This window comes from Rhinolophus sinicus, chromosome X (assembly GCF_036562045.2).
Source record: "Rhinolophus sinicus isolate RSC01 chromosome X, ASM3656204v1, whole genome shotgun sequence".
Lineage (NCBI taxonomy): Eukaryota > Metazoa > Chordata > Mammalia > Chiroptera > Rhinolophidae > Rhinolophus > Rhinolophus sinicus.
The window spans coordinates 54830642-54854720 of NC_133768.1; the positions used below are offsets into that span (position 1 = coordinate 54830642).

Below are 24079 nucleotides of genomic sequence, written 5' to 3' on the forward strand. Positions count from 1 at the left end.
CTCAGTAAAGCAAGAAAAGAGATACAAAAGATGGAAATATGTATACTTTCTTGATGGGTTTGTCATTGTAAAGAATGTTATGGAACTCTCAAGCTTGATATTCTTCAAGAAATATTTCTGATGTGTAATGAGTACTCATGGAGAAGCTTCAGGACATAATCATATTTGAAAAGTATTTTGAATCATGCCTACAATTTCATGCCTAATGACATCATTGTGATACCAATAAAAATTAAAGAGAGATGCTGGTATTTTGAAGTTTATGTTTGTCCATATGACAATTAACACTAACCCTGCAGCAAACCATACATAGCATGGTCCCATTGTAGATAGAAATGCTAACCGTGACATTTCACTTCATGGAAGTCTGGCAGCAATCATAGTGAAATATTTAGGATCAGAGGGAAATTTTTAATACTACTTTAATCCAATATATATTTTTTAGAAGTTGGTGTGTCTAAATATCCACTGGACATTTGCACACTCACTAGGAGAGTAAACCATATTCTCACTTTATGTCCCTTTCAGATTACATACACAGCATCCTGAAGAAATGAATGTCAGCGTATCTGAGGAGCAGTTCCATGCTGTAAACCATGCGGAGCAAACTCTCCATAAAATGGAAAACTACCTGAAAGAGAAACAACTGTGTGATGTGCTACTCATTGCTGGACACCTTCGAATCCCAGCACATCGGTAAGTATCCTTCTGCAGACAGAACATATGGTGAGTATAGCAAGTATGTATGAGAAAGAATCAGTCCATTGATTACTAATTGGAACACTGAGGAAAATAGATTTTTATCATCCTATATTGAAAAATCATTACCATATATTTTCCACTTTCTTGTGTGATATTTAGAAGAGCCAAACTTTAGAGAAATTGATGAAGAAAACATGGTCTAAAACAAAATCAACTTACTTAATTTGCCTTTCTAATTTCACTATGCTTTACTGAACTGTGAAAGATTTAAGCAGAAAACAGTCTCACCAGTGTTACAAACCTACTGATTGCATTTCATCCTTTTCAATTAGATTATGGACTGATTATAGTTCCTATGAAACATTCCTATTTCCAGGTTGGTTCTCAGTGCAGTGTCTGATTATTTTGCTGCAATGTTTACTAATGATGTGCTTGAAGCCAAACAAGAAGAGGTCAAGATGGAAGGAGTTGATCCTAATGCGCTCAATTCCTTGGTGCAGTACGCTTACACAGGTAAGTGCTTGGCATATATTAACTCACACAATCTTCACAATAATCCTACATTATATAACACACATTGTTATTATTCCTACTCTACAAGTAAAAAACATGAAGGTTAGACCAGTTAAGCAATTTTCCTAAGACGGTAAGGGGCAGACTCAGGATTGAAATTCAGTAGTATAAAAGAGCAAGAGATAAGTACTATGCTATAAAAAATATAACCATGAGAGAATACAGTTATTTTAACATAAAGATATAAGTACATGTCTCTCTCTCACACTCAAACAGTGTGGGTACATTCTTATTTATAAAAACGAGAATGGAAGTGGGATATACCAACTCTAAGGATTTAATCAGCTTCTTTGAAATAATAAAGTCATATTTACTCAAACTATAAAACAAAGATAACAGGATGAGTTTTGGGGCCAAGTAGTATGTATATATGTATGTATGTATGTATGTATGTATGTATGTATGTATTGTATGTATATATTCATTCCAAATTTATTGAGGAATAATTGACAGATATAATTATATGTATTTAAAGTATACAGTGTGATGATTTCATATACATAAGCATTGTGAAATGATTACCAACATCAAGTTAATTAAAACATATATTATCTCAAATAGTTAACGCTTTTTCATGTGTGGTGAGAATGCTTAAGATAAACTCTCAGCAACTTTCAAGTAAACAATACTCAATACCATATTATTAACTATAGTCACCATACTGTGCATTAAATCCCCAGAACTTTTATAACTCAATGTTTGTCCCATTTTACCTACATTTACCATTTCCCTCTCTGCCCCTAGCAACCACCAATTTATTTGCTGTTTCTATGAAATCAGCATTTTTTTTTTATTCCACATACAAGTGATACCATACTTGCTTTGTCTGGCTTATTTCATTTAGCATAATATCCTCCAGGTTCATCTCATGTTGTCACAAATGGCAGGATTTCCATCTTTCTCATTGCTGAATAATATTTCATTTTATGTGTGTGTGTGTGTGTGTGTGTGTGTGTATGCATATATACAGATACACACACATATATAACATATATAATATATAACATACACACACACACACCAGGGTTGCCAAAAACTGTATACAAGTGGACACATTGATCAACATTGCTCAAGCAGTAGTTTGCTGTAATAGGAAGTGTCTGGACGCTGATGTAACCACTTTGAGCACCTCTTGTAATTGCAGAAGTCACACGTGACTTGTATTCATCTTTTGTTATCAGTATATATTAAGTATTACAATTTTAATACAGTTTTCCTTTCTTAAAATTTGTATACATTTTTTGGCATGCTTTGTATATATATTATATACACATATGTAACATACATATTATATAATATATATACACACATATATATTCCATTCATCTGTCAAAATACAGGCAGGTTGTTTCCATATCTTGGCTGTTGTGAATAATGTTGCAATAAATGTGGGAGTATAGATATCTCTTCTAGATCCTGATTTTCTTTCCTTTAGATATTTATCCAGGAGTGGGTCTTCTGCATCATATTGTAGATCTATTTAAAAAAATTTTCAGGAACCTCCATGCTGTTTTCCAAAATGGATATACCAATTTACATTCCCACCAACAGTGCACAAGGGTTCCCTTTTACCCAAAGCCTTGCCAGCATTGTAATCCTAACAGGTGTGAGGTGATGTCTGATTGTAGTTTTGATTTGCATTTTCCTGATGATTAGTGATGTTGAGCATCTTTTCATATGTCTGTTGGCCATCTGTATGTCATCTTTCAAAAAATGTCTATCCATGTTCTTTGAGCATTTTTAAATTGGATTATTTGTTTTTGTGTTGTATGAATCCTTTATATTTTATGGATATTAACCCCATATCAATCAGATACATCGTTTGAAAATGTTTTATGTCATTCTATAGGTTGCCTTTTCAGTTTATTTTTGTTTCCTTTGCTGTGCAGAAGCTCTTTAGTTTGATGTAGTCCCACTTGTTTTTGTTTGTTTGTTTGTTTCTTTGTTTAAGGACGGTGCAGCTCACAGGGGCCCATGCGGGGATCGAACCGGCCACTTGTTTATTTCAGCTTTTGTTGCCTATGTTTTTGGTGTTTTATTCAAGAAATCATTGACAAAACCAATGCTAGGGAGCTTTTTCATTATGGTTTCTTCTAGTAATTTCATGGTTTCATTTATTAAGAAATTAATATTCCTCTTAATAACCAGGCCAAGTTTCAGTGTCTATCACAAGTGAATCTTTAGATTTGAATCTGAGAATAGTTCATACTTCTTTTGGTCTCATGAGATATAGGCAGGGCTCTCCCTTAAAATCCAGGACAATAAATAACACAAGAAAGTCTGCTGATGGACTGAACCCCTTTACAACATATGGTTTAGAAAGTAAACCAAATATAGAGCATCTCACAGTATGTGCTACTCTTTTCTTTATGGTTTTGCAACATACAGAATCCATATTAAGGTATTTTACAAGGCCAGATTATAAAGTAATAGTTTATAGTTTATAAAATCCATATGACATGTCATTCTTTATAACATACCTAAAGCTTGGCTAAAACAGAAAAGTGAGAATCTAACATATCAAAATAACTTACAACATTTTCAATAATTCATCAGTAATGTTTGCTCCAAAAATAATACAGATGTATCAATATAAAGGAAACCGTTTACTTGTTGATCTCATTTTAAAAAATTCTTTATAGACATTTTTAAACAGAGCCTGTTTCTTATATCTAACAAAATAATCATAAGTAATTCTTTCTTATGAATTTATTCTGTTTTTATTATTGAATAACTGGTATTAAATATCTTTCTATCCCCTCCTTTCCTTTGATTTCATTGTCATATAAGGAGCTTTATAAAAGTAATTTTTTAAATTAAATTTATTGGGGTGACATTTGAAGACTCTTGGCAATATTTTCTTTCTTTTGAGAGAGTGCCAGGCATCAATTCCAGGCATAATATCTGGGCAAAGTCATCCTTATCAGCTAACAAATACAGATGAAAAAAAATGGGCATATAAGCTCAATGTTCTCATTTACCAAAATGTTTTTCCTCACAAATGACAGTTAACCTGCATGACAAATTGTATTACCCTTACACACTATTACATACTTCTCCTTGAATCATAATGTAGACAGGTTTTTATATAAGCTTTAGATGCACATCTAAGATGATAAAGAAATAACAAGTTGCTCTTTTTCCAATGATGGCATTCACTGTTCATTTGCTGCAGTTGTTTTTGATAATTTAGACTGGCTTCCTTCAGCCATCTTATTAGGGTTTATATAGAGTCCTTTGCATATGTTGTCTTCAAAAGATGTTCTGAGTATTTACTGTACACTGCAAAAGATAATCTTACCAATGAGAGAAACTGAAAATTTCAACCAGCCAGCATATTTATGTCTTACTTTATGGGACATATAATAACTCTTTACTTTTCCAAACCATCTAGGTGTCCTGCAATTGAAAGAAGATACTATAGAAAATTTGCTGTCTGCAGCTTGTCTCCTGCAGCTGACTCAAGTCATTGAAGTTTGCTCTAATTTTCTCATAAAGCAGCTCCATCCTTCAAACTGCTTAGGGATTCGATCATTTGGAGATGCCCAGGGATGTACAGAGCTCCTGAGTGTGGCACATAAGTACACAATGGTAAAATCAATTGCTTCAAGTTAATTTCTTAAGAAATTAATATTCTTCTTAATAACCAGGACAAGTTTCAATGTCTATCACAGGTGAATCTTTAAATCTGAATCTGAGAATAGTTCGTACTTATTTGAGTCTCATGAGATATAGGCAGGGTTCTCCCTTCAAAATCCAGGACAAGAAACAACACAAGAATGTCTGCTGATGGCCTGGACCCCTATCACCCAAACTAATTTGTAGTAATGATATAACAAGCCAATATCTAACTTACTGATATGTATAAATATATATAGGGAGTGCCAAAAAATGTATACAAGTGTACACTTTTGTCAGCATTGCTCAAGCAGTAGTTTGCCCTAATCAGAAGTGTCTGGATGCTGATGGTAACCACTTTGAGCACCTCTTGTCATTGCAGAAGTCAAACATGACTTGTATTCATTTTTTGTTATTGGTATATATTGAGTATTACAACTTTAATACAATTTTCCTTTATTAAAATATGTATACATTTTTGGATATCATATTTATAAAACCTTTCCGAGTAAATATTATAATTGTGGGGTAAAATAAAAAAGCAGTGTAATCTCATCTATTTTGCAAATTACTTGCACATAATAGACATTAAATTAAAATATTTGTCTGGTTGAGCTGTACTCAGGTAAGGTTCTCATTTTTTAAACTAAAAAGTTTTAATTAAAACGCAAAGCCTGGAGAAATGAAAATATTGCCAAAAATTAAATTGTACAAGTGCATATTTCAAGTCGAATCCACACTAATAAGAAAATATAATTTTCCTGATGTTTTTGCAATGTTAGAACTTTAGTTTCTAAAATTGTACAAATTATGATTTCCAATGAAAGTTAAATAATATTCAATAAGGAAAAAATAATATTAATGGATTAATATTAACTAGAAGAGCTTAAGAACTATCAAAATTAATAAATCAGACAATTCTATTGAACAGACCTTTTATGTCTTAATGAAAATGCTTATTTTGGTTAAAAGCAATTTGTAGTCCATTCCTTTAACGTAACTACCTTAAAATGCCTCTTAATTGTATTAGTAACTGTAATAAATTAAATGAACATGTTCTTTAATATGTTAATTCTTTGAAAGTTACATGGAATAAGACTATGTTTATTCAGACAAGTGACAGTGACATGAAAGATTGTCTGTAGGGGGGCAAGAAAAAATAGACAGAGGATATTAAATATACCCTTACAATTAATGCTAATAATTCCCTGATGCAAAGAAGAAAATTAACTTTTTAACTTCTGAAGCAGAGAACACTAGATGAATATTTTTGTGAAACCCAACCAAAAGATAAATATTTCAAGCTATGAAAATTGCTAGTTATTTACGATTCAAAACTAAAAGACAACTACATAAAAGTGAACAACAATAGAGAATCACACCTAAAAATAACATAAAATTAACATTACAATGTTAGTATTGAGATGCATATAGGTAATGAGTATTTCTCTAGCGTTTTATACAGACCTTAAAATTTTCAAGTTTATAATATTTGAATTATCTAAAAATGTCTTGTAAAACTTTCCTGCCTTCTTCCCACCCCTGATAATTGTTCAAAATTTGAAGTTTCAAACATATTCCTGAAACTGCAACATTATGTGGAGAATCATATTGTAATGGATTGGTATTTTAACATATGTCATTCAATTATGTTATTTATATTCCTATATCCTAAATCCAGATTCCATATAATCTATAGGAGCAGCAGTTATATGGTTCAAAGGTTAATCATACCATAAAAGCCAAACATGAAAACTTCCTGTTAAATTACTTAAATTCTTGAATTAAGTATTAACAGTTTCCTGTCTGGTATCTTACTTTTGCAGACAAAACACAGTCTGATAAACAGCTTGAATTATTTTTGTTGCTCAAAATCAACTTCTCTTCCTTTTCCTATTATGTGACTGAAACTGAGTTTTAAAGCAGGATGTGCATAAAAATGCAGCACTGTTATCTCCTTTAATCCCCCTTCTTTAGTTATTTTAGTATCTGTATAAATCCAATAAAGCAGGTAAAGTTCTTGTTATAATAATGCCTTTGTACTACTGCATTGATAATATAAAAATGTAAATAATTTTAATGTCTAAAGATAATGTTAAACTCTAAGGATTCAATTACAGTTGTTTGAATCATAGACTAAGTAAAATAGATTGCCTTCACTAATGTGAGTGGGCCTCATCCCGAAATACCCTCACAGACTCATCCAGAATGATGTTTGGCCAAAAGTCTACACATTCCCTGGCTCAGTCAACTTCACACATAAAGTTAACCACCACAATCATAAATAATACCCTGCATTGATGAAACAGTCAGCAAGTATACCACATTTCATTTAATAAGTTTTAAAACAATGTTAAGTGTAAATTTAAAACAATGAATACCAAACCAAAGGTACAAAATAATACTCTTAGGAAGGTGTATAAAAGAAAGTGTTTACCTCGAAATTAGGAACAAAACAATTCCAAAATAAAGAATTTAAATTAATCTTTAAGCTTAACTAAATATTTCTTTACAATACTAGGTACGGCAATGCCATATTTAGATACTCTAAACCAACACATTTATTTTTTATTTACACTAATTTACTACATTGCCAAGCAATTTTCAATAGTCTCATGAGGCAGCCACTCTGAAGCCATAAAAAAAGTCTGTAAAAATCTAATTTGTGGCTATATTTAAATATGATCATCATATAAGCCATTTTAATCATTTCTTGACTTTCTCAAATGTATAATCCAATTTGATTGACTGTGTATGATCCACATTTGCCACTAAGTAGGTTTTACACACTGGGCCAATCTTTCTCTCTCTCTCTCTCTCTCTCTCTCTCTCTCTCTCTCTCTCTCTCTCTCTCTCATTTACTTTTTTCCCTTTTCTTTCATTGGAGAGTGGATAGAAAGTAGAATGAAATACCGAGGCTTCCATCATACTGACACAGTTCAGAATTTACATACACTACCAATAATAGGTAACTGTAAGTTTTAGAGTGTTTTATCTTTTTCTTAACCCTTTCATAAATATTGTCACTTACAAAAAGCAGTTGCAGAATTGAATAAAATGAAGTAGAACTGAAGGCTTAAGTTGGAGTCCATACAGGTATACCTCCTTTTACTGCACTTCACTTTTTGCACTTTGCAGATATTGCATTTTTACAAATTCAGAGTTTGTGTCAACCCCACACCAAACAAGTCTATTGGTGCCATTTTCACAACAGCATTTGCTCACTCACTTCATGTCACTGTCACATTTTGGTAATTCTCTGAATATTGAAAACTCATTCATTATTACTATATTTGTTATGGTGATCTGTGATAAGTGATCTTTGACGTTATTATTGTAATTGTTTAGGGGTGCTATGAACCACGCCTATATATGATGGTGAACTTAATCGATAAATGTTCTGTGTGTTCTGACCGCTCCACTGACCAGCCATTTCACTGTGTCATTCCCTCTCTTCAGGCCTCTCTATTCCCTGAGACACAACAATATTGAAATTAGTCCAATGAATAACCTTATAGTGACCTCTAAGTGTTTAAGTGAAAAGAAAATTCACACATCTCTCCCTTTAAATCAAAATCTAGAAATGATTAAGCTTAGTGAAGAAGGCATGTCAAAAGCTGAGACTGGCCAAAAGCAGCTGAAAGCTAGGCTTCTTGTGCCAAACAGTCAGATAAGTTGTGAATGCTAATGAAAATTCTTGAAGGAAATTAAAAGTGCTACTCCAGTGAACACACAAATGATAAGAAAGTGAAACACCTTATTGCTGATACGGAGAAAATTTTAGTGGACTGGATAGCAGATCAAAGCAGCCACAACATTCCTTTAAGCCAAAGTCTAATCCAGAGCAAGGCCCTAACTGTCTTTAATTCTATGAAGGCTGAGAGAGGTAAGGAAGGTTCAGAAGAAAAGTTTGAAGCTAGTAGAGGTTGCTTCGTGAGGCTTAAGGAAAGAAGCCATCTCTATAACATAAAAGTCAAGGTGAAGCAGCAAATGCAGGTTTTGATGCCACAGCAAGTTATCCAGAAGATCTAGGTAAGATAATTAATGAAAGCTGCTACACTGAACAACAGATTTACAATGTAGGTGAAACAGCCTTATGCTAGAAGAAGATGCCACCTAGGACTTTCATACCTAGAGAGAAGAAGTCAGTGCCTGGCTTCAAAGCTTCAAAGGACAGGTTGACTCTTGTTAGAGGCTAATGCAGCTGGTGAATTTAAGTGGAAACCAAAGCTCATTTATCATTCTGAACATATTAGGGCCCTTAACAATTTTGCTGAATCTACTCTGCCTGTGCTCTATAAATGGAACAACAAAGCACGGGTAACAGCACATCTGTTTACAACATGGTTTACTGAATACCTTAAGCCCACTGTTGAGACCTATTGCTGGGGGCAGGAGAGATTCCTTTTACACTAGCACAGCTCATTGAAAATGGACCTGATCATCCAAGAGCTCTGATGGAGATGAACAATGAAATTAATGTTTTGTTTTTTTCACGCCTGCTAAAACAACATCCATTCAACAACCCATGGATCAAAGAGTAATTATGAATTTCCAGTCTTATTATTTAAGAAATACATTCCACTAGGCTATAGCTGCCATAGATAGTGATTGCTCTGATGGATCTGGGCAAAGTAAATTGGAAACCTTCTGGAAAGGATTCACCATTCTAGATGCCATTAAGAATATTTGTAGATGCTGTGTTATAGAAATGTACACTTGAAACCTATATAATTTTATGTGTTTACTTTTTATATATTTAAATGGTGTTCTAATATTCTGTTGCATATAGTTGGTACAGATATTTAAGAGTAATGCCAGCCGGAATTAAAATGTTGAAGAGATTAAAGTAATCATGTTAATTATCCAATAAAGTGTAAGAAATGATTGTTTCAATTTTATTATAATACTAATAAAAAGAAAACAATTAAGTTAGCCAGGCTATATGGAGGATGGGGAGTGGTAGAAGAGGATAAAGGGGATCAAATATATGGTGATGAAAGGAGAACTGACTCTGGGTGGTGAACACACAATGTGATGTATAGATGATGTACTCATATTATAGAAATTTACCCTTGAAACCTATATAATTTTACTAACCATTGTCACCACAATAAATTTAATAATTTTTTTAAAAGAACATTTGTGATTTGAAAAAATCAAAATATCAAATAACAGGAGTTTGCAAGAAGTTGAGTCCAACCTTCATGGATGACTTTGAGGGGTTCAAGACTTCAATGGATGAAGTAACTGCAGATGTGGTGGAAATAGCAAGAGAACTAGAATTAGAAGCAGAGCCTGAAGATGGGACTGAATTGCTGAAATCTCATGAAAAGACGTTAACAAATGAGAAGTTGCTTTTTATGGATGAGCAAAAAAGTGGTTTCTTGAGATGGAATCTACTACTGGTGAAGATGCTGTGAACATGTTGAAATAAAAAGGGATTTAGAATATAACCTAAACTTACTTGGTAAATCAGCAGCAAGGTTTGAGGGGATTGACTCCAATTTCGAAAGTAGTTATACTGTGGGTAAAATGCTATCAAACAGCATTGTGTGCTATAGATAAATCATTTGTGAAAGGAAGAGTCATTTGATGTATCAAACTTCACTGTTTTCTTATTTTAAGAAATTTACACAGCCATCCCAACCTTCAGCAACCATCACCCTGATTAGTCAGTAGCCATCAACATCCAGGTAAGACCCTCAACCAGCAAAAAGATTATGTATCACTGAAGGCTCAGATGATGTTTAGCATTTTTAGCAACAAAGTATTTTTAATTAAAGTATGTACATTATTATTATAGACATAATGCTGTTGCATACTTAATAGACTACAGTTTCTGTTTTTCTGCATGTGAATTATAGGCTTTATTCAGTTTAAATACTTGCTTCTGGACTACCTCATGAACGTTGAGAGAAAGCAGAACAACATTCACTTCTTAAGTTATAGTCAAAAGGGAAATTCTCTGCTCAGTACTCCCAAGTTCTAAAAAGCTAAACTAGTCATCTTTAAGATAATCTGCTATTTAATTTCCATTTCATATTTCCTTTTTTTAGCTGTCCTTCAATTCTTATTATTGATTTATTTTTATTATAATTAGTTTCAGGTGTGCAAAACAACATAATGGTTAGACATTTACACACCTCATGATTTGATAACTCCAAGTCTACTATCTGTCTGACACTGTACATTGTTATTCAGTACTACTGATTCTATCCCCTATGTACTTTATATCCTGTGACAATATACATGTATATGTTATATATGTAATATATTATATACATAATTGTTGACATTCAGTATTATTTTATATTAGTTTCAGGTGTACAATGCTGTGGTTAGACAATTATTTAATTTATGAAGTGATCCTCTGGAAAAATCTAGTGCCTGTCTAGACACCATACATAGTCTTTACATTATTGATTATATTCCCCATACTGTGTATCACATTCCCATGACTACTTTGTGACTACCAATTTGTACTTCCTAATGCCTATACCTTTTTCACCAATACCCCCAACCGCCTCCCATATAGCAACCATCAGTTTGTTCTCTGAATATATGAGTCTATTTCTGTTTTTCTTTCTTTCTCAGTCTGACTTATTTCACTTAGCCTAACAACCTCTAGTTTCATCCATGATGATGCAAATGGTAACATTTCATTCTTTGTTATGGCAGAGTAATTCTCCATTGTATATATGTACTACCTTATCTTTATCCAATCATCTATTCATGGGCATTTATGTTGTTTCCATATCTTGGCTATTGTGAATAACACTGCAGTAGACATAGAAATATATATATATATATATATACACACACACACACATATACACACACACACACATATATACACACACACACACATATACATATACATACACACACATACACACGTATATATACATATGTATATGTGTATATATACATATATTACTGTTTTGGATTTCTTTGGATAAATACCCAGGACTGGAATTGCAGGGTCACAAGGTAGTTCTATTTTTAATTTTTTGAGGAACCTGCATACTGATTTCCATAGTTGCTGCACCAATCTGCATTCCCACCAATAGTGCATGAGGGTTCACTTTGCTCCACATCCTCACCAACACTTGTTTATTGATGATAGCCATTCAGACAGGAGTTAGGTGATATCTCATGGTGGTTTTTATTTGCATTTCTCTGATGATTAGTGATGTTGAGCATTTTTTCATCTGTCTATTGGCCATGTGTACATCCTCTTTGGAGAAATGTTTCTTCAGATCCTGTGCTCATTTTCTAATTTGATTGTTTGCTGGATTTTTTTGTTTGTTTGTTTGTTTTGTTTTGTTTTTAGTGTTGAGTTGTAAGACTTTTTAAAAAATAAATTTAGGATATTAACCCCTTATCACATCTATGATTGGCAAAAAGTCTTCTATTCAGTAGGATGTCTTTTCATTTTTTAACGGTTTCCCTTCTGTGAATAAAACTTTTTAGTTTGATGTAGTACCATTTGTTTATTTTTCCTTTGTTTCCCTCACCTGAGTAGGTATGTCAGTAAAAATATTATTAATGGCAATGTCTGAGAGTTTACTTGCTATATTTTCTCATAGGAGTTTTAAGTTTTCAGGTCTTATATTTAACTCTTTCATCCATTTTGAGTTCATTTTTATATATGGTGTAAGAATGTTGTACAATTTCATTTTTTTTTTTTTTGCATGAATCTGTCCCATTTTCACAGCACCATTTATTGAATAGACTGTTTCTACCCCAGAGTATAGTCTTGCTTCCTTTGTCATAGATTAAATGACCATATAAACATGGATTTATTTCTGGGCTCTCTATTCTGTTACATTGATCTATGTGTTTGTTTCATGCCAATACCATGCTATGTTGATTACTATGGCCTTGTAGTGTAACTAAATAACAGATAGCGTGATACCTCCAGATTTGTTCTTCTTTCTCAGGATTGCCATGGTTATTCAGGGTATTTTATGTTTCCATGTAAATTTTAGGATTATTTGTTCTAATTCTGTGAAAAATTAGTATTTTGATAGGTATTGCATTGAATCTATAGATTACTTTGGGTAGTATGGACATTTTAACTATATTCTTCCTATCTAGGAGTATGGTACATGGTTCTTGTTTTTGTTTGTTTGTTTGTTTGTTTGTTTGTTTTTTATCTTCTTTAATTTCTCTCTTCAATGCCTTATGATTTTCTGAGTACAGGTCTTTTACTTCCTTGATTAAATTAATTCCTAAGTATTTTTATTTTATTTTTGATGCAATTGTAAATGGGATTATTTTCTTAATTTCTCTTTCTGATAGCTTATTATTGGTGTATAAAATGGAACTGATTTCTGACTATTAATTTTGTATTCTGTGACTTACTAAATATATTTATCAGTTCTAATAGATTTTTGGTGTAATCTTTTGGGTTCTTTATATGTAGTATCATGCTATCTGTAAATAATGACACTTTCACTTCTTCTTTTCCCATTTGGATGTCTTTTATTTCTTTTACTTGTCTGATTGCTGTGGCTAGGACTTCAAGTACCATGTTGAATAAAAATGAAAACAGTCTTGATCATATCTTAAGGAGAATGTTTTTAGCTTTTTCCAGTTGAGTATGATATCAGCCATGAGTTTGTCATATGTGGCCTTTATTATATTGACATACCATGTTTCCCCGAAAATAAGAGCTAGCCAGACAATTAGCTCTAATGTGTCTTTTGGAGCAAAAAATAATATAAGACCTGGTGTTATGTTATGTTATGTTATGTTATGTTATGTTATGTTATGTTATGTTATGTTATGTTAAAGACCTGGTGTTATACTATAGTAAAATAAGACCGGGTCTTATATTAATTTTTGCTCCAAAAGATGCATTAGAGCTGGTTTTCCGGCTAAGTCTTATTTTTGGGGAAACACATGTTCCCTCTATTCCCACTTTGCTGAGAGTTTTTATCATAAATGGATGCTGGATTTTGTAAAATGCTTTTTCTGCATCTATTGATAAGCCCATAGGATTTTTATTTTTTTTATGTGGTATAACACATTAATTGATTTGCAGATATTGAACCAACGTTCCATAGCAGGAATGAATCCCACTTGATTGTGGTTTATGATTGTTTTTCATGTATTGCTGAATTCAGTTTGCTAATATTTTATTGAAGATTTTTTCATCGATGCTCATTAGAAATATCTGCCTACAGTTTTCTTTATTTGTAATGCCTTTGATTTTGGAATCAGGGTAATGCTGGTCTTGTACAATGAGATTGAGAGCCTTCCTTCCTCTTGGATTTTTTGGAATAGTTTGAGGAGAGTTAGTGATAATTCTTTTTTCAATGTTTTGTAAATTCAGCTATGAAGCCACCTGGTCCAGGACTTTTGTTGGTTGGGAACTTGTAGATTACTGATTCAATTTCGTTGGTAGTAATCAGTGTGTTCTGATTTTCTGTTTCTTCTTGATTCAGCCTTAGATGATTGTATGCTTCTAGGAATTTATCTATTTCTTCCAGATTGTCCAATTTGTTGTAGTATACTTACTCTTAGTAGTTTCTTAAACTGTTTTGCATCTCTATAGTGTCCGCTGTCACTACTCCTTTTTCATTTCTGATTTCTTTTTTTCTCGATGAGCCTGGTTAAAGATCTGTCAATTTTATTTACCTTTTCAGGAAAATAGCTCTTGGTTTCATTGATCTTTTGTATCCTTGATCTCATTTTTAACCCATTCATCATTTAGTAGCATATTATTTAGCTTCCATGTGTTTGTGTGTTTTATAGCTTTTCCTTTTAATTGATTTCTAGTTTCATACCATTTTGGTGACCACAAATTGTCCCTGTTGATGGTGGTCGAATAGCCTCCTTTAGTGTTTCTTGTAATGTAGGTCGTGTGTTAGAAAATTAACTCAGCTTCTCTATGTCTGGAAAACTCTTTATTCTTCCTTCATATCTAAAGGATATCTTTGCTGGATATATTATTCTTGGCTCATAATTTCTCTCTTTTAATATTTTGAATATTTGGTTCCACTCCCTCCTGGCTTGTAGAGTTTCTGCTGAAAAATCTGATGATAACCTAATGGGCTTTCCTTTATAGGTTACCATCTTCTTTTCCCTGGCTGCCTTGAGGATTCTTTCTTTGGTGTTGATTTTTGACAGCTTCAATAAAATGGGCCTTGGAGAAGGCCTATTGGGGTTGAAGTAATTAGGTGTTCTATTTGCTTCTTGGATTCGAGGATCCAGTTCTGTCCACAAGTTTGGGAAGTTCTCACTGACTATTTTTTGGAATATACTCTCTGTTCCCATCTCTCTTTCTTCTCCTTCTGGTATGTCCATTATTCTTATGTTGCTCTTTCTGATGGAGTCAGAAAGTTCTTGTAGAATTCTTTCATTTAAGTCTCAAGTCTCTTTCTTCTTCCATCTGTATAATTTCCCGGTTTCTATCTTCGATGTCACTGATTCTTTCCTCCATCTGGTCAACTCTACTACCTAAGCTGGCTATTTCATTCTTCATTTCTTTTATTGAGTTCTTAATCTCCAGAAATTCTATTTGGTTCTTTTTTTAAAAATTTCAATGTCTTTGGTAAACTCTTCATTTTGTTCTTTGATTGTGTTTCTGAGTTCATTAAACTGCCTGTGTTTTCTTGCATCTCATTGAGTTTTTTTTAAGAACTGCAATCTTGAATTCTCTGTTATTTAAGTCACATATTTCCATATCTTTAAGTTCATTTTCTGGAGACTTTTCATTTTGTTTCTGAGCTATGTTGTTGCCTTGGTTATTTATGGCCATTAGTGATTTATTATGTCTCTTCCTAGATATCTACAGGAGTGGGTTCTTCAACAGCTTGATAGAAAGAGGTCTTTCTTTTGTTTTCCAGTAGGTGTTGGTAGAATATTTTATTTTCTCTCCGAATGCAGCCTTTTATTCTCTCTCAAACTGTAGTGTTATGTTTTCTCTGCACTATTCCAGCTTCTCACACAATGGGGGGATTCCCTGGAAGGTGGGCTTCTCCTCTGTGAACAGCTGGCCTTGGTCATGTGGCACCACCTCCATGGGAGGATATGGAGAGCTTCTGAAGTTTCAAAGCTCTTCCTGTCCCAGATTCAGAGCCTGTGTGCTTCAGCAGCTCTGTTTACTCCTTTAGGTTGATTTCTGTATGGAGCCTCTTGGTCTTGCCTGTGTGCTACTCAGGGAGTCCTTTGTGGAGTTATAGTTGTTCAATTTGTTGTAAATTCCAGGGGAGATTTCCGGAGGCTCACCTCATACCACCATTTTTATGATGTCACTCCTAATTTCATACCATTTTGGTTGGAGAAGTCGCTTGATATGATTTAATCTTCTTAATTTTATTGAGACTTGTTTTGTGGTCTAACATGTGGTCTATCTTCAAAAATGTTCCCTGTGCACTTGAGAAGAATGTTTATTCTGCTGCTTTGGGATGAAATGCTCTAAAAATAGCAATTAAATCTACCTGGTCTAGTGTGTCATTTAAGGCCACTCTTTCTGTGTTGATTTTCTGTCTGGAAAATTTGTCCATTGGTTTCAGTGGGTGTTAAAGTCCTCTACTATGATTGTGTTACTGTTGATCAATATTTGTTTTATATATTTAGGTGCTCCTATGTTGGGTGCATCAATGTTTACTAGGGTTGTTTCCTTTTGATGAATTGATCCCTTTATTATTATGTAACATCTTTCTTTGTCTCTTAGTGTCATCTTCATTTTAAAGTCTATTTTGTCCAATTTAAGTATTGCTACCCCAGCTTTTTTCTCTTTTCCATTTCTGTGAAATATCTTTTTCCATTCCTTTACTTTGTCTATGTTTGTCTTTTGATCTGAGGTGGGTCTCTTGTAGACTGCTTGTGCATGGGTCTTGTTTTCTTTTTTCTTTTTTTTTAATTTTATTGGGGAATATTGGGGAACAGTGTGCCCCTCCAGGGCCCATCAGCTCCACGCTGCCATCCCTCAATCTAGTTGTGGAGGGCGCATCCTAACTCCAAGTCCAGTCGCTGTCCTCAATCTTTAGTTGCAGGGTGGTCAGCCCACCATCCCATGTGGGAATTGAACTGGCAACCCTGTTTTTGAGAGCTCAAGCTCTAACCAACTGAGCCATCCGGCTGCCCCTTCAGCAACTCAGTGGCAGCTCGTTGTCTTCAATCTTGTTGTGGAGGGCACAGCTCACTGTCCCATTTGGGAATTGAACCGGCAACCCTGTTGTCCAGAGCTAGCACTCTAACCGACCTAGCCACCCAAGGCCCCGGGTCTTGTTTTCTTAACCATTCATCTACCTTATAACTTTGGATTGGAGCATTTAATCCATTTACATTTAAATTGATTATTGATAGTTACATAGTTATATCTATTTTATTATTCAGAGCTTTTGATCTTTGTATGTTTTCTCCTTTCTTCTGCTTAAAGAAGTCCTTTTAACATTTCTTGTAATACTGGCTTGGTGGTAATGAATTCCTTTTCTTTTTCTTGTCTGAGGAGCTGTTTATCTTTCCTTCAATTTTAAATGATAGCCTTGCTGGGTAGAGTAGTCTTGGTTGTGGGCCCTTTTTTTTTCTTCATCATTTTGAATATTTCCTGCAACTCCCTTTTGGTCTGCAAAGTTTCTGTTGAGAAATCAGCTGATAGTTTTATGGGAGTTCCCTTGTTAGTAGCTGGTTGTCTTTCTTTTGTTGCTTTTAGGATTCTCTCTTTGTCCTTAACATTTGCCATTTTAATTATGATGTGTCTCGGTACACGCCTGTTTTGGTTTTTTTTGGGAATCTCTGTACTTTCTGTGCTTGTGTGACTATTATTTCCTTCACCACGTTAGGGAAGTTTTCAGACATTATTTCTTTAAATAGGATTTTGATCCCTTGCTCCCTTTCTTCTTCTGGTACTCCTATGATGCAAATGTTGTTACAATTGATGTTGTTCAACATGTCCCTTTTATTAAACCATCTTTTTCTTTTAATTCTTTTTTCTTTTTGTTGTTCTGATCGGGTGTTTTCAGCTACCTTTGCTGATTTGAATTGCTGATTTGATCTTCTGCTTCCTCTAATCTGCTGGTGATTCCTTCTAGTGTATTCTTCATTTCAGTTATTGTATTCTTTATTTTTAACTGATTCTTTTTTTTATTATTATTTCTATGTCCTTCTTCTTGCTTACTATCTCTTTTTTGAAATTCTCACTCAGTTCCTTAAGCATTCTTATACTCAGTATTTTAAACTTTGTCTCTAGTAGGTTGGTTGCCTCCATTTCATTTAGTTCTATTTCTGGAGATTTCTCCTGTTCTTTTATTTAGGACATGTTTCTTTGTTTCCTCATTCTGGCTGCTTCTCTGTGTTTGCTTCTATGAATTAGGTAGATTTCTTATGTGTCTCAGTGTTTGTTGGGTGGCCTATGTAGCACATGTCCTGTGTGGTCCAATGGCTCAGTCTCCCTGATTTCTTGTTCATGTGTTCCAGGAGAGTCCCTTGAGTTTGTTGTATATGTTCTCTTGTTATAGTTGATCCTTGATTGCTTTTGGAGCATGCATCAGTGAGTGAGATTGACTCCCAGGCTGACTGACTGTGAGCAAGGGCTACACCCACAGTTTATGAGCAGCTATGTGGGGGTTGACCCCTCAAAGGGGGATTTGCCCCCACAGCTCTTCTGCTTGTTAACTCCACCCTTTGGGTGTGCTGCTTGTGGGGCTAAACAGGTAGTGTTCTGGTGTCGTCTGAAGCTGTGCTCTGGGCATGTTTTTTCTGGTGTCTCTTGGGAGGTGCTCCCATGCAGGCCAATTTCAGCCTTGCCTGTGACTGGAAAGCTATATGCAGTTGGCTGCTACCTGTGTTGGACCTGGAGGCATGTGTATGGGGCCTTGCTGTGAACCGAGGCTGGCTGCTACCAGTACTGGGCCTGAGGTAACTTAGCAAAAGCCCATGGCCCCGTTAGTTTCTTGCCACCTGCCATCTGCCCACAAGGCTCAGCCATCAAAAGAGCCTACTTAGGTGTGTGGGCTGGGCTAGTAAAGCCAGTGTTGAGATTGACTTTAGAGATGTAGCACTAGCTGGGTGGGGTGGGTGCCCAGGGAGTCACAAGGCATGGCCAGTGAGTTTTACAAGGTTAATGCAGATTCAATTCTTCTGCCAGTGCCTGGCCTGTGACTACTTTGCAAAACACCCTGAGATCACCACAGTCAGTCAATGCTCGCTGTAGATTCACAGATTCCTGAGAGCTGCCCAAGAGCAGTGTTAGTGAAATTTATGGCTTACTGCCCATGATCAAATGTTCCGTAGGGAGCCACCAGCCTTCTGTTGCTCTAAAAGTCTTCCGCATATGTGGGGCTGAACTGCCTGTCCAGCTGCTGAGAGTGCAACTGGCAATACAGCTCTAGGTGGGTGGGGCAGGGTTCCACGGAGCTAAGGGATGTGGGCAGGAGTTTTTACAGTGTTAATGAAGTTTTGGTTCCTGCACTGGTGCTGGGCTCATGACCACTTTGCAAAATCCCCCTGAGAACACTGCAGCCAGCCACTGCTCACTTTAGGCCTGCAGGTCCCCGAGAGCAGCTCAACAGAGGTTGTGAAACAGATTGTTGTTCAGTGATTTACAGCAAAACTTCCCCGGACCACCTCTGCTGTATAAGTCTTCCACAGCTTGTCGGGTGGGACTGTCTGCTCAGTAGATGACAGTTCCCCCAGTGATGTAGTACTAGCTGTGCAGGGCGGGGACCCAGGGCATCACGAAGGTGGTACACACACGTGGATTTTACCAGACCAATGAGGTTTCAGATTTGGCCCTTTGAGTGAGTGTTCAATATAGAAAAGATGGTGACCTCCTATAGGCTACAGGCAAGGTGGTCTCCACACAGGGATAATGTCTGCTCTCCCTGCAGCCCTTGCTCTGAAGCCAAATAACTCAGTCTTTCTCCATATGCCTCTGGCACCTCTTGAGTTGCTGCCCTGACACTGGAGACTAAGTGAGTATTGGCAAGCGAGTGAGTCTGTATGCAGGCCCTTTAATAGAGTGTCTGGGTTTCCAGCCACCTTCCATCTCACCAGGATGGGCAGACAGAGTCCTCGCTGATTTTCACTGACAGATATTGTGGAAACTCCTCTTCCCAGCACAGGAGCCCTGGGCTGGGGAGCTCATTGTGGAGCTGGGACCCTTCCCTCCTCTGCTGGAACCTCCACCACCAAGGAGTCTCTGCCAGTGTTCATCTACTACCTGCATTTTGTGTTCAGCCCATTTTGCGACTCCACCACTAAGTCTCAATGTTTATATACTTAATTATAGAGTTTCCATTCAGGTTGTCTTCAGATTATTCTTGAGGTTGATTGTTCTATAATTTATCTGTAGTTTTAGTGTGATCCTGGGATGCAGTAGCAATAGTGTTTACCTAATCCGCCATCTTGGACCCAAATCTCTCTAGCTAGACTATAGTATGTTTTACCATAACTGCTATATGCACTGGGAAACCCAGAAAAATTGTCACTCACTTTATTGTGATATTTGCTTTATTGTGGTGGTCTGGGATTGAACCCACAATATGTTCAAGGTATGCCTATATTTTGCCATTTACTACACAGGAGATCAAACAATTCACATAGCCTGTTGTTGTTTTTTTAATTTATTTTATTTTTTATTAAATTTATTAGGGTGACACTGGTAAATAAAATAATATCAGTTTTGAGTGTGCAATTCTATAATCCATTATTTATATATTGCATTCTTATCAGAATAATTCCACTTTCCCAAGACCAGATTGGTGATGACTTAATTAATGCTTGTGAAAGAAATCCATAAAGTGTGGAGTGCTGTACATGTGTAATGTATTATAAATTATAGTACTAGCTCCATTATTTTGCTATTGGTTAGGGGCTTTCCAACCAGTGTCATCTGCTACAGTAAGAACCGCAGTTCTCAGTCAATTGCTTATCTTAGTTATAAGAGGGCACTTTGTCTAAATAGGCAGGTTAACTTGGAATTTATTATATTAGAGCTTCCTTATGGGTCTATCTAAGTTGATGATTGTTATATGGATAACTTCGCTATTAGGCTGAGTTCCACAATGACTAAACTCAGAGCAGAGTTGAAGAAATGATATCACTTATTCAGTTCCCCCAGTTACTCAAAAGCTGTCTTAAGCTGCTTCCAGAATATTTATTTGCTGTGCAACATAAATTACCAAATAGACATGTTTATCTTAATTTGAGAAAGATATTTCATTGCATTTAAAACTTGAGATCTTTATTACGAAAAAATATTGTAAATGATCATTATGTTCTGAAAGAAAAATATATATCCTAAATTGGAAAAAATATAGTAGTGTTTTGATGAAAAAACTTAACACAGATGCCTGAAATTTGATACTTGACAAAATACAAGACAACAGAATGACAGAAGGGAGAATTGAGATATAATTATACAAAAACTGAAAGAAACCCCATCCCTCCCCAAAAAATTCCATGGGAGCCCCTTTAAGATTATTCTGAATGTATAGATTATTGTCCATTTTAAAAGATACCTTTGCCTGGCTGACAGAAGACCATGTTTTTCCATAAGAGAAAATAGTTTGTCATCTATTTTTTTTCTCATCTCAAAGAAATTTAGTATTTGTCCCCTAAATGTACAGCCAGAGATTTCTCTCCCAAGCCTTCAAGAAACTTCTACCTTGGTAACGGGCCTGAGAGTCTCTTCACAGAGCGAGTTGAAAATGAATGCCAGAGGACTTGGATCTCAGCTAAAGAACAGTATTCCAGTTAATGAACTTTCAGCAAGTGGACCCTTTGAAAGTCATGTTCTCCTTTGAAAAGGTTTTTCTTGTGTGAAAGATGAATGTTTATCCAGTCATCTTCTTGAATTATCAGAAAAAAATTCCCATACAACCAACACTAAATGAAATTTTCCACACTGAGAAACATCCAGGGTCTATGCGCTCCCTGAAAATTGCAAGTGGAGTTCAAGGCAGTGCTGCAGATTCAGCATCTTCCGTTTCTTGCAACTCAGACCTTTCACTGGATATTTTGAGGGGTAGTGGTGAGACTATTAGATTTGAAGATATTCTTAATGACCCATCACAAAGTGAACTAATGGGAGAACCACATTTAATGGTAGAATATAAATTTGGTTTACTGTAATGCAGTGTGCTGTCCATGAAAATAGAGAGGCCACATCTTGTTTATAGTCATCTCTTAAATGTAATTTTATGTACACAACATGGAAAGTACTGATACGTGAGAATTGTTGCCTAAATAGTATCTGATCATTTGAAATTATTTGAGTCTTTGGTTTATGGGTATATGACAGTTGAAAGCACTAGAGATGATTTTAAAACTCCTGATTTATATTAAAACAATAGCCTTCTATGTCTTAAAAAAAATTGTTGTGATTGAATATTATAAAACCATCTTCAGGTTCCAATTCAACCTATTTTCTTGGTATTCCGTAAATTTAATTTTGAATAACCATCATCAGTATTTGAGTCTGCAGTATTCACCGTAGCTTCTTTCAGAATAAACATCTGTAATTGATTACATTGGTATTACTTCAAATTAAGTACAAAATCAGATATTTATATTTTACTTTATTTCAGTATAGTCCATTACTGTTCATATGAATAATAGTTGCTTTGTTGAAGCTACTTTAGAATTATAGCTATTCTTCCATTGTTTCACGTTGAAAAATATAAGTTCAGAGGTTCTGATTTTGGCCTTACCTTTAAAATGAAGAAAATTAAAGCAAGCAGTAGATGTCAATTAAAAACAAACAAACAAACAAAAAACCCACCGTGAAAATTTTCAGCCTTTCTCTTAAGGTTTTTGGCTAAAGATCAACTCGACATCCATCAGTTCTGAAATCATAAGCTGTTGTCACCTACAACAGCTGAGAGAGAAAAGCACCCATATCAACTTTGACACTATCCATGTGAACTGGGAAGCAGTTAAGACCTTTCCTTGTGTTCCTAAATAATCTCCAGTATAGACATTCTGCTCCTCAGCTTCAGAAAGCTCCCCCATGTCCCTTGTCATGGGCAGCAATAGCACCCATGTGTTATAAATGCATATATTTGTGTCTGGCATTTTCTGAAGTTTGACAGTGAAATGAGTTGATACACTTATTTTGTTAAGAAGTTTTTAAAGTACAAAGTTTCAGTAGAAAACCTTTCTTTTCTAGGAACACTTCATCGAGGTAATAAAGAACCAAGAATTCCTCATGCTTCCAGCTAATGAAATTTCAGAACTTCTGTGCAGTGATGACATTAATGTGCCTGATGAAGAAACCATTTTCCATGCTCTAATGCAGTGGGTGGGGCATGATGTGCAGGCCAGGCAACAAGACCTAGCGATGCTGCTTTCTTACATCAGGTTGCCATTACTTCCACCACAGGTATGGAAATTTACCCATGTCATGTAAAGTACAGTTCGAGCTACCACCAGGCATTAATCCATTCTTTATTTGTCACATTTTATTTTATTCAGAGGATTTCCAGTAATTGAAGTGTACAGGATTTGTTTTGCAGAAGGCCATGTCCAGCCTTCAATTAGTAGTATTAATGACGAAGTGAGAGGAAACAAGGATTTAAAAAAAATCCACAGATAATCCCTAAACTTTAGCATGCTCATTAGTTTCAGTTTCCTCTCCTCAAACAGCACTTGCAACAAGCAGGAAAATGACTAGGTTAACTCCTTTTCTTTCCCTGCCCACCTTCTAGGCAAGGTGATAATAATCAGTACAAGAGCATCCCAGAGGAGATTCTAGAAAGGAGTTAGATTCTGGATAATACCTACTAACCATGGGTAATCAGCTACTATGATTGAAAGCATATTAGAATAGTTTCAGATGCACGAAAGCATCATTATAATGGCACCTCCATCATGCATGCTAAGGTATTATAGTAAAAATGATTCTAAAAACAGACACCCTTGGATAAGATTCAGGATGGACCCACCTCATACTGAATTTTAGTATGTGAAGTTTAGTGAGGTTGGAGTGCAGTCTCTCTACATAATTCTAAAATTGGAAATAACAAGAATTATTTCTCTGGAGAAAATTTACCAATAGTAGGTATAATTTGTATTTTATATATACATGAATATATTGCACATATGCATACTTCATATACCATATACCCTATGGCTGAAGTCCTCAATCATCATCCACTTTGGAAGGAGGGAACGTTATCTGGACTTAGTGGATCAGTTTCATAAACATTAAAATTCATTGATTTTCAAC

General features: G+C 35.2%; 1 protein-coding gene and 1 pseudogene across 1 annotated transcript in view; both read left to right on the top strand.

Moving 5' to 3' along the window:
• The window catches only part of KLHL4 (kelch like family member 4), a 118043-nt gene that overhangs the window by 61078 nt on the left and 32886 nt on the right, over window positions 1-24079 (top strand). The window contains exons 2-5 of the mRNA XM_074323668.1: window positions 529-696; window positions 1079-1215; window positions 4670-4866; window positions 23021-23233. Coding sequence (XP_074179769.1) covers window positions 529-696; window positions 1079-1215; window positions 4670-4866; window positions 23021-23233 — 715 coding nt within the window. The remainder of the gene's footprint in view (window positions 1-528; window positions 697-1078; window positions 1216-4669; window positions 4867-23020; window positions 23234-24079) is intronic.
• LOC109437391 (proteasome maturation protein) lies at window positions 20959-22117 on the top strand (annotated as a pseudogene).